Genomic DNA, 12,178 nt, shown 5'->3' on the forward strand with positions numbered 1-12,178 from the left:
TTCCAGTATCCATGCCGACCTGTCCGACCCTTTCCTGTGAGTCACTGCGACTCACAGGAAAGGGTCAGACAGGTTGGCATGGTTACCGCAGGGGCGCTGCCATTTTGAGGTTATCCGGGGCTCCGAGCTCGCAGGTAATGGCGGCGATAAAAGCGCGCTCCTCGCGGTTCAACGTATTCAACATAGCTATGTTGAATACGTTGGAAATCCGATCATTTTCGCCTCATCACTTTTTTAAGTTAAAAAAAAAATTACTTTGCGTTTTACATATGCGTTGAAAACGAATGCACACCCCTAGTTTTTACTGCTTTTCTGTACACTTTCCTAGTGCCGGCAGAAATTAATGCCTACCTTTGGGTAGGCGCTAATTTCTGAAAGTAAAATGTGCTGCTTGGCTGCACATTTTACTTACTGAAATGCACGGGAATAACTAAAAGGGTCATCAACATGCATTTGCATGTTGCGGGCGCTATTAGTTTCGGTGTGGTTGGGCGCGTGTTTTCGACGCGCTATTACCCCTTACTGAATAAAGGGTAAAGCTAGCGCGTCGAAAACACGCATCCAAACGCAGGTTAACAGTGCGCTCCGCCGGAGCACACTGTACTGAATCGGCCCGTATGTTACTATATGAACCCTGAAAAGTCTGAGGCAATGTGGTTTGTCAGAAGTAGCAATCTTCTGGATCTTCCCTCTCCTACTGCCAATTCCATTAAAAAATGCAGTCACCACCTTGGAAGTTCAGCTTGACCCCTCACTAAACTTTTCTATGCATGTTTCCAATCTTGTCCAGCATCCCTATTACTTTTTACATTTCATTAGGCAACTCAGATCTTTTTTAGATATTCATGATCTTAAAACATTGACATACTTTCTCATTCTCAGTCGCTTAGACCAGTAGTTATCAACCTTTTTCCCATCGTGATACACCTGACAGGCCACGCCCACATGTGTGACACACTGCTCATAACAATTCACGGCGGAAATAAAAAGTAAAGGTCCGGTAATTATTTTTATTGTTTAAAATGACACAAGGAAAAGATACGTATTCTGTCTGAACAGAAATTGCATAAATAGTAAACATCCCACACCAAAACAGCATCAGTTTCCAGCACTTAAACAGTAACCACCTTACCTAAGAAAAGACAACACTGAAAATATTACACCAGGCTTTAAGACAACAATACATCTCCTATTAGGAAAACAGACCAAGGTCACGCTACTATAGAGCCCTACACAGAAACTACACGCCAGCAGAAAACCTCACCTAAATCACATGTGCTGACCCTCACCTAACAAAGAATAAAGAGACCAAAACACATAACTAGTAGCATGCAGAAAAAACTGAATTGGAAACTGCAACAAGCCAGAGTCTCTGTATGCAGTGTAATAAAGGAAAAAAGAAAATTCACCCATCCTTATAAAACAAATCAAGAAATATAAAATCAGTAGCAGTAAAACCATACTAACAAAAAGAACAGATTATTTCGAAACAGCTGATGAGTGGAATATCCAATAGTTAAAAACTCATATAAAAAAATTCTAGATACCAATAAAATATTTCAAAATAGCAGACACAAAGACCCAGATACAAAAATGTTTTTTGTTTTTTTTTCAATTTACAATTTATTGAAAATTTTTCATTATATACCATCCATAATTTCAAATAATCAAAAGAAATCTTGTTATACAACATAATAAAGTTCAAATACCAATTTCTGAAAATCAACAAATGTTGAACAAGAAATTGTAAACGGGGGATCATACTAAATTCATATAAGCACACAATAAATCAGAAAGGAGAGAGTGTCAATAGGTTTTCTTTCTGGTCTCATTATATGATGTTACTAAACTCTCTTTGTCTCAGATTTATCCACAAGGAATGTCTCCAAGTGTAATGGGTCTGAGAATATGAATTTATTTCCTTGAAAATTAATATAACACTTAGAGGGAAACTTTAAATAGAAAGTAGCCCCAATCTCTGGGGCTTTACTTTTCAGGGCTAGGAATTGTCTTTGACGGGCCTGTATGGGCCTCGAGACATCAGGAAATACATATAGGGGCGGATTTTCAGAGCCCTGCTCGCGTAAATCTGCCCAAAACCGGGCGGATTTACGCGAGCAGGGCCCTGCGCGCCGGGAAGCCTATTTTACATAGGCCTCCCGGCGCGCGCAGAGCCCCGGGACTCGCGTAAGTCCCGGGGTTCTTGGAGGAGGCGGGCCCGGTCGTCGCGGCGTTTCGGGGGCGTGTCGGCAGCGTTTTGGGGGCGGGTACGGGGGCGTGGCTACGGCCCGGGGGCGTGGCCGCGCCCTCCGTACCCGCCCCCAGGTCGCGGCCCGGCGCGCAGGAGGTCCGCTGGCGCGCGGGGATTTACGCCTCCCTCTGGGAGGCGTAAATCCCCCGACAAAGGTAAGGGGGGGTTTAGACAGGGCCGGGCGGGTGGGTTAGGTAGGGGAACGGGGTAGGCTGCGCGGCTCGGCGCGCGCCGGCTATACAAAATTCATAGCCTTGCGCGCGCCGATCCAGGATTTTAGTGGATACGCGCGGCTCCGCGCGTATCGACTAAAATCCAGCGTACTTTTGTTTGCGCCTGGAGCGCAAACAAAAGTAGGCTATTCGCGCGCCTTTTAAAATCCGCCCCATACTCTTTGCCTACAAAAGGAGCACTCTTTGGGGTAGATTTAAAAAAATTTGCACGATCGCGTACTTTTGTTCACGCACCAGGCGCGAACAAAAGTACGCTGGATTTTATAAGATACGTGCGTAGCCGCGCATATCTTATAAAATCCGGGGTCAGCGCGCGCAAGGGGGTGTACATTTGTGCAACCTGTGCGCGCCGAACCCAGCGCGCGCTGCCTGTTCCCTCCGAGGCCGCTCCGATTTCGGAGCGGCCTCGGAGGGAACTTTCCTTCACCCTCCCCCCACCTTCCCCTCCCTTCCCCTACCTAACCCACCCCCCCGGCCCTATCTAAACCCCCCCTTACCTTTGTTGGCAGATTTACGCCTGCTAAAAGCAGACGTAAATCTGCGCACGCAAGTGGGCTGCTGGCGCGCCATCACCCAACCCGGGGGATGGTCCGGAGACCTCGACCACGCCCCCGGGCCGGCATCACGCCTCCGGGCCCGCCCCCGAAACGCCTCGTTGTTTCGGGAACGCCCCCCACACGCCCCCTCCCTGCCCCTTTTACAAAGCCCCGGGACTTACTCACGTCCCGGGGCTGTGCGCGCACCGGCGGCCTATGCAAAATAGGCGCGCCGGTGCGCGAGGGCCCTGCGCACGTAAATCCGGCCGGATTTATGCGCGCAGGGCATTTAAAATCCGCCCCTTTGTTCTTAAAGAACTTCTCAAATGCCTGATCCTTCTCTCTCTCAAGAGAGAAGGAAACAAATAAGGTTATTCTTTTATTTATAATATCCAGTGATTCCTCCAAAAAAGAAGAAATCCCTGGACTTTTCTCAAGATCTCCATCTTGTGAAGATCTAGATTGTAAGGGGAAATAAAAGATCTTAGATATACTTGGAATCTTATCAACTTCATATGATAGATTTTCTATTAAAAATTTCTTAAACAACTCATATGGTGACAGTTGTCTCGTTATTGGAAAGTTAACCAAGCGCACATTTTTAATACGCAGCATATTTTCTATATTTCCCAACTCTGAATGGAGTGATAAACTGTCTACAATATGCATATTTTCAGCATTTTGGATATTTTGAACATTACTAGTTATAGACTTCATAGCTGATTCTAATTCCAATAATTTTTTCCCTTGTTCTTCAATTGACCCTTTATTCACATTTACTAGAGAAGTAAGGGATTCATTTACTTGTGAGACATTGGAGTCTTGTCTAACCAGCATTTTCCACAAGTCTCTCAACGTAATGTCTGATGGTTCTTTAGGACTCAACAGACTCTTACAAGGAGCTCCTAGTGTGGCTCTATCTACAGTTTTCTGTGATATTCCATCAGAAGGGCTTTCTGGGATTAAAGAATCTCCTTCTCCCTTACTCATGCTTGCTTGACTATCCTCAATAGTTCCTTCCACCAATGAAGCTCCTGGAGGTTGCGGAGGTGCAGTTGGACTATTGCCCGAACTCAGGGACACTTCCAAAATGGCACTTTCACAGTCCGTCTGTGGCACTTTCCTATTGACATGGGCGTCCATAGGCCCAATATTATTTGGAGCAGGAGAGGAGGTATAGATTCTCGCCTTACGTTTCCTGCCCATATAAATAGTCAAAAAAGACCCCAATTAGTCAAGGTCTGTCAGAAAAAATCACTACCAGTCAAAGGAAGTAAAAGGCAATCAAAGGCAATCGAAGGCGGTCGAAGCCGGTCAAAGCCGCGCACTGGCGTCGGCTGTGCGCCGCTCAGCCGCGGGTTTTTAAATTATCCTGCGGTCCTGCGCTGATGATGTCAGCCAGCTCTGCCGCACTCCGTCGCTGGTGTTTTTCCCTCTCACCGTCTCTGCTGGAACTGGCTCTGCAGGTAAGCGTGCTGGGAATCCTCTCTCCTCACTCACAGTCCCCAAATCACGCCGCTCAGCCGTGGGTTTTTAAATTATCCCGCGGTCCTGCGCTGATGACGTCAGCCAGCTCTGCCGCACTCCGTCGCTGGTGTTTTTCCCTCTCACCGTCTCTGCTGGAACTGGCTCTGCAGGTAAGCGTGCCAGGAATCCTCTCTCCTCACTCACAGTCCCCGTTACAAAAATGTTTTTGCTCTGCATACCTGGGAACATTTGATATCCAGGTGTCCTGAGATTGTTTTGAATTAGCAAGAGGAGGGGTAGTTTCCTTGGAACTTTCTCCTCTCTCTCAATCACATACCAGCGCTCTCTCTCACATTGGCTCTCAATTACACACCTATACACACATGCTCTCAGTCACTCACATATACACATGCTTTTTCTCTCACTTATATAGTCCCTTAATTACACATTTACACACATGCTGTCTATCTTTTCACGCTTACACATACAGGCTTTCAATCACACACATACATGCTGTCTTTTTTTCTCACACACAGACTCTCATTCACATGCTTACAAACATGCTCTCTCTCTTTCTCTCATTTACACGCAGGCTCTCAATCACATACTCAGATGCTCCCTCACCTAAACCAGCTTTCAATCAGACACAGACACACATGCTCTCTCTTTTTCTCATTTACACACAGGCTCTCAATCACATACTCAGATGCTCCCTCACCTAAACCAGCTTTCAATCTGACACAGACACACATGCTCTCTCTTTCTCTCATTTACACACAGGCTCTCAATCACAGGCTGCCCAATCTCCTTCAAAAAAACCCTCAAAACATGGTTATTTAGTTCAGCGTTTTCAGAACCATCATGTTAGCCAAACTAATTCACCATAGCTTGTCTTAGGGCACCCAGCAAGTATTGTATATGGTAACTAAGTTTTATCTAGGCATTCATTAACCCTCTTGATTAATTGCTCATATCTCTTCAGATCTTGCCCCATGTCATTGTATCTCATTTATTAAGTCTTATGTATCTCATTTACTAACTGTTCATCCTTTTGGCTCAATCAAGCCCTAACTGTTTATTGTTATTTAATTTTATTTAATTTTTTCATAGTTTACTCGGTGTTTCATGTTCTATGTAACGCTCTCATGCGAGGTTATTGTTCATTGTAAACCGGTTTGATTTGTATCCCATGCAAGAAGATCAGTATATAAAAGTTAAAAAATAAATAAATAAATACTGACATGCTCTCCCACCTAAACCAGCTCAGTCACACACTGACACACATGCTCTCTCCCTTACTTATACACACAGGCTCTTAATCATACACACCCATGATCTCTCTCACACACAAAGGATCTCAATCATACACACATACTCTCACACAAACAGGTTTTCAATCACAAACTTACACATACAGGTTCCCAATCATAAGCTTACATTCATGCTCTCTCTCTCTCACAGGCAGGCTCTCAATCACACACATACTCTCTTTCACATATACAGGCTCTCATTCATTTACATACATGCTATCTCACTCACATACATACACACCCACACACACACACAGGATCTCAAACACACATGCTTGCTTGCTCATTCACTCTCTCTCCCTCCCCGGAACTAGCAGCAGCAGCTGCAGCCTCCTCCCAACCCTAACCTCCTTCATTTTCAGCCCTCACGGAGAAAAGAGTCCCATTGGCCGCGGGGGTTGATGTTCTTCTTCATTTTTCTGCGAGCCGCACTGCTCATTCCTCAGGCCGCGCCTCTCTTCTGTTCTTCGGGTCGACGCTGACCACACTAGCATAGTCTCTTCTTCCCGCGCACACACCTGCTGCTCACCATTTCCTCTTCCAGGGCGTGGGGGGCGGGAAGAAGAGACCATGCCGGTGCCACTGACTCCAGCTGTTCTGCCGCATTCTGCCCAGGCTGATAGCATTTTAAGCCCGGACGGAGGAGGACCGGGAAGCAGCTGGGTCAGCGTGGGACCTGGAAGTGTGGCGACACACCTGCATGTTCTTGGCGACACACCGGTGTGTCGCTACACACCGGTTGAGAATCACTGGCCTAGACTATTGCATCACTCTGTTTGATGGTCTCTCTTCCAACTACATTAGAAGACTCCAAACAGTACAGAATACCACTGCTAAGCCAATTTTTGATAAAACAAACAAGAGGCAGAGCTATATCAATAGCAGGCCCATGCTCTGGAACTCCTTACCAGAAACCTTTGAATAACTACTGATGCCAAGAAATTTAAACAAGATCTGAAATCTTGACTTTTCAACAATGTCTTCTCACTAATTCTGTAACTAAAGGTTCACCCTTAATTCTAGGATATGCTCATTGAATGTCTTCCTGTTTATATGCCTTCCTTTTAACTCTTTGTACATTACGTTTAACCTTATACACCGGTGTAATCTAGTGATTCTCACATGGAATGGCTGTATATAAAAACCCAAATAAATAAATGAAATCTGACCATGTTAATCTGCTGTTACAGTAACTCCACTGGCTACCTGCCCTGTATCATTTTGCATTCAGTTCAAGATTGGTTGCCTAACTTTTAATGCACTTTAGTGGGATATTCCCCTGTATCTTCTAAATTTTTTTATCCCCTATCAACCAGGTTGTTGTCTTAGCTGCTCACAGAAGGAGTTACTGACCTTTCCATCACCAAAGGTTATTAGATTGGAACACACTTATGAAGTAATAGAGATGTGAATCATGTGCCCGATCGTTTTAACGATCAGGTTCGGATGGAGGGAGAAAAAAATCGGATCGTTAGAGATGTGAATTGGAATCGGTTCCGATTCCAATTCACATCGTTAATTTTTTAGTGAGGCCTGAGCAGATTTAAAAAAACCCCACCCTGACCCTTTACAAATGACCCCTTTGCTCTCCCACCCTCCCGAACCCCCCCCCCAAAAAATGTTAAATTACCTGGTGGTCCACTGGGGGGGGTCCCAGCGTGATCTCCCACTCTCGGGCCATCGGCGCCATTTTGACTACCACTGATAAAAATGGAGCCGATGGCCCGATAAAAAAAACCCACCCCGACCCTTTACAAATTACCCCTTTGCTTCTCCCACCCTCCCGACCCCCCCAAAAATCTTTTACATGTACCTGGTGGTCTATCGGGGGGTCCGGGAGCCATCCCTTCAATCATACCCTCGGTGCTGGACTGGTTTCAAAATGGCGCCGATCGCCTTTGCCCTCACCATGTCACAGGGAGCGACGGTCGCTCCCTGTGACATAGTGAGGGCAAAGGCGATCGGCGCCATACTGGCAGTCAATCGCCTTTGCCCTCACTTTGTCACAGGGAGCAACGGTCGATCCCTGTGACATAGTGAGGGCAAAGGCGATCGGCGCCATTTTGAAACCAGTCCAGCACCGGCACCAAGGGTATGATTGAAGGGATGGCTCCCAGACCCCCCACTAGACCACTAGGTACATGTAAAAGGTTTTTGGGAGGGTCGGGAGAGTGGGAGAAGCAAAGGGGTAATTTGTAAAGGGTCGGGATGGGTTTTATTTTATCGGGCTATCGGCGCCATTTTTATCAGTGGTAGCCAAAATGGCCCGAGGTTGGGAGATCGCACCGGGACCCCCCCCCCAACCACTGGACCACCAGGTAATTTAACATTTTGGGGGGGTTCAGGAGGGTGGGGGAGGGTAAAGGATTGGTTTTAAAGGGTCGGGGTGGGTTTAGGGATTGTTTTGGTGTGCCGGTTTTCCCGCCCTCCCCCCAAATAATTCCTGTACTCGATTTAACGATTTTTCACGATAAATTGAGGGAATTCCTATTGTATCGAGTCCCTTACCAATTAATGACGATTTTAAAATTATCGGGACGATAATTTAAATCGTTAAAAAACGATTCACATCCCTATGAAGTAAGTTTCTCTTATGTAGCTCCCAGTCTCTGGAATTCACATGCTTTAGTTCTGCACTTCAAGAAGGGCTATGCAAGATTCAGGAAGTCTTTAAAAACATTTCTCATCATTCAGGCTTTTACTGATTAGCTTTGCAATTTCTACTATAGTAGCAATTGCAGTGGTATTTTTTCTCCTTAACAGTAGTACAAGATGTTTCTTCCTAGTCACTTGCAGTTGTAATTATTTTTGCTGTAATTTTCTCTCTTTACTTTCCTGTAACCTCAGTTTTAATCACTTCAAATGGTTTTGTATAATTTATGCAAACATTATTTATTGTACCTTTTCTTTAACTATTTATTTTTTATATTTTTTGTGTGTTTTTGTTTTCCTTGTTTTTAACTAATTGCATATTGTATATTGCCTGTTTATAATTTATTGTATATCACTTTGATTCACCTATGTAAGAAATGTAATCTGCCAAGATAATTAACTAGTTAGTTTAATTTAGTTTAGTTTAGTTTATTTATCTTGGCAGATTACATTTCTTACATAGGTGAATCAAAGTGATATACAATAAATTATAAACAGGCAATATATAATATGCAATTAGTTAAAAACAGATAACTTATCCGGCTAACATAACTCAACTCTTAAACGTCTCTGAAATGCCTCCAAACTAGGTTTTATCTGATTAACTAGTTTAGCTTAATTTAGTTTAGTTTAGTTTAGTTTAGTTTATCAGATAAAACCTAGTTTGGAGGCATTTCAGAGACATTTAAGAGTTGAGTTATGTTAGCCAGATAAGTTATCTGGATAACTGCTTAATATCCTGACAAAGTTAGCAGGACACATTTATCCAGCTAACTTTGCTGGCCAGACAATGGTTGTGAATCGACTCCAGAAATGTTAAAGAATTATTAGTTAATATTTCTTCTCAAAAAGTTCCTGGTTCAATTCCTGAATCAGGTCTTCTGCTTCTCTGGATCAGCTAGGCTGGGGCAGAATTCACAACCATTGACATGGAAGAAGTCATGGTCATTACTCAAGGTTGAAGTGAAGTGGCCAGATTCACGGCCCATGACTATAGGTTTCTAGAAGGTGCTCTGGAACATGGCCTCCAGCCAAGGATCGTCACTACAATGACTTAATTAAGTACAGTATATTAAGGAGAGGGGGTGGATATATAAAATATTGGAAAAATCCCTAGGTAGTTGCGAATGAAGGCTCATGGCACCAGATCCCAGTTATGCATCTAATTAATTTGGAAATATAAAGGAGCAGGAGAAAACTGCCAAGTCAAAACATGGTCAGAGATTGATATTCTAGTTTATCAGAACAAAAATAATCCAGTATCAGTATCAACAATGTATAACATTGAATAGATATTAAAAAATCAGGAAAAGAAAGGAAATTAACTCATGGAAGAATACAATGATGAAGAAGAATAAAGTAATTTGGAAACATATCAGAGATAGAAACAAAATCTAAGTACAAGGTAATTATCCCAATTATTCTTAATTTATTCCATTAATGCAAATTTTCAGAATTCATGAACTTCAGAAATTTTACTGCACACAATGACTATAATAACACCTCTTTCATTAGAGGTTGGTTACTACCAACCTGGGTGGCTCATTACCTTTAATTCTCTTTTTCTTTTTACTCCAAACCAGAATGGAAGTCAAGAAACATGGTGTTCCCTATGATCCCATTATGAGGGTCATTTTCAGATGGACTTCTGCAAGTATACTAGTTCTTTACCTGCAGAAATGGCCCTTAAGAAAATTGTATGAGCAGTAGACATGTAATATTATACGCACAAACATTTAGGCTGATAGGGGAGAGGCATTCCAGAAGGCAGAATCTTGGCGGGGTTGGGATTTATGGGCGTAAATTGTACAGGCACCAAATAGCAGGTTTAATTGTGTGTGCATAGTTTTTTGTGGATAATTTTCAAAGTTAAATTGAAGTGTATATTTGCCAACTGATTTATGTGCAATGTTAAAAATTTACCCCTGTTCATTAAATTTACGCTCCTGGCTTTTTGTTGTAGAGGAATATCAGTGAGACCACTGCCATACCTCTTCCTGCTGCAGGATCTCCAGCAGAATCTCTACCACCTCCTTCTGCTTGGCTAGTTCATATTGGATGATAGTGGAAATAATGTCATTCACAGCTATCTCATTCGCTTCTCTCAGAAAACTGAGCATTTTAAAGAGGGTATCTGAAATTATAAAAGAAGGTGATACTTGAATGAACAATTGTGTTGAAAGAGGATTGGAATCAAAGATTTGCACTATAATTCATGGCTCACAAGCAAAGAGATAATCACCAGTAAGGAACTCTATTGCTCTGTAATGTTGGGTCTATCAAGGGATGACCCGCAACCAGCCTCACTCATCACAAGACCCGCAACCAGCCTCACTCATCACAGGAGCATGCAGCTCCTGCTTTCCCACAGTGGGAAAGCAGGAGCTGCATGCTCCGATGATATCCACTCAGGCCAGGGATTTAAACCTGGCCCATGTTCCTAGATGGTGCCTCAGCAATAGGTCCCCTGCTGTGTCTGCATTGTGTGTTGCTTCTCCTGCTCCTGCCTCTTGCCTTGTTCCAGCCTGCTCCTGCCTTTTGCCTTGTTCCAGCTCACTCCTTCCATTTGCTTTGTCCCAGGCCTGCTCTCTCATGTCCCAGGATTGCTCTCTCATGCCTGACCATTGCCTGAATACTGATGCTGCCTATCTTTGCTTGCTCTGACCATTGCCTGGATGCCAACGCTGCCTAATCTCTGCCTGACATGACCGCTGTCTGGTTCATGTCTCTGCTTGTCTTCTGCCTGTCCTGACCTTTGGCCTAGTTACTGACTCTGCCTATATGATCTTCTTTGGATTCTCACCTAAATCCTGCCAGCCTCAGAACCCAAGGGCTCAACCTGCGGGGGAAGAGGCTGGTACAGGTGAAGCCTGGAACTTGTCCCAATCCGAGCGAGTCTGTCTACTGTCAGTGGGGGCTCAGTTGGGTTACCAGACGGGCAGCACCAATGTCACCACAGTTCAAGGGCTCATACTCCATGACAGGTTCAATATTTTTCAATATTTTTATTAGGAACATTGTAGATAGAAATGAAGGAAAAATATGAGTGCAGATGACACAAACATCTGTATCAGACATATGAGGAAGGAGTGAAAGTGTGAAGGTGACCTGAAAAAGCTAGACAAATGGTCACAGATTTATAAGCTATGCTTCAATGTAAAAAGAAACTGAACATTTGGAGTAAAAAAAAAATAAAGTCATTACTTATCCATTAGATGGGCAAGAATTAGCAACTGTCAGACTTTGGAGTAATCATCTCTATGATCTGAAAGTTTCCATACTGTATGAAAAAGCAACAAAGTTTGTTAACAAACTTATTAACAAGCTCCCTGCTTCAATGGCAGGGGAGACAGTCTGATACTTCACACATAGTGTAGCTGGGTTCAAAAAAGGTTTGGATAAGTTCTTGGAGGAGAAGTCCATTAATGGCTATTAATCAATTATACTTAGGGAATAGCCCCTGCTATTAATTGCATCAGTAGCATGGGTTCTTCTTAGTGTTTGGGTAATTGCCAGGTTCTTGTGGCCTGGTTTTTGGCCTCTGTTGGAAACAGGATGCTGGGCTTGATGGACCCTTGGTCTGTCCCAGCATGGCAATTTCTTATGTTCTTATGTTCTTTTGGCTCTCTGCTTCAACGGCAAGGGAGAAAGACTGATACTTCACGCATATCCAGCATAACTCTCTGCTTCAACTGCAGGGGGAATGAAGAAAAGTGGATCTATATACAG

General features: G+C 43.8%; 1 protein-coding gene across 4 annotated transcripts in view; it reads right to left on the reverse strand.

The window, feature by feature from the left end:
* LOC115091917 (maestro heat-like repeat-containing protein family member 2A) overlaps positions 1 to 12,178 on the reverse strand; it is a 646,218-nt gene that overhangs the window by 540,233 nt on the left and 93,807 nt on the right. For all 4 annotated transcript variants that reach the window (XM_029602285.1, XM_029602257.1, XM_029602275.1 and 1 more), the window contains one exon: positions 10,441 to 10,583. In XM_029602285.1, the coding sequence (XP_029458145.1) occupies positions 10,441 to 10,583 (143 nt within the window). The remainder of the gene's footprint in view (positions 1 to 10,440; positions 10,584 to 12,178) is intronic.

This window comes from Rhinatrema bivittatum, chromosome 1 (assembly GCF_901001135.1).
Source record: "Rhinatrema bivittatum chromosome 1, aRhiBiv1.1, whole genome shotgun sequence".
Taxonomy (NCBI): domain Eukaryota; kingdom Metazoa; phylum Chordata; class Amphibia; order Gymnophiona; family Rhinatrematidae; genus Rhinatrema; species Rhinatrema bivittatum.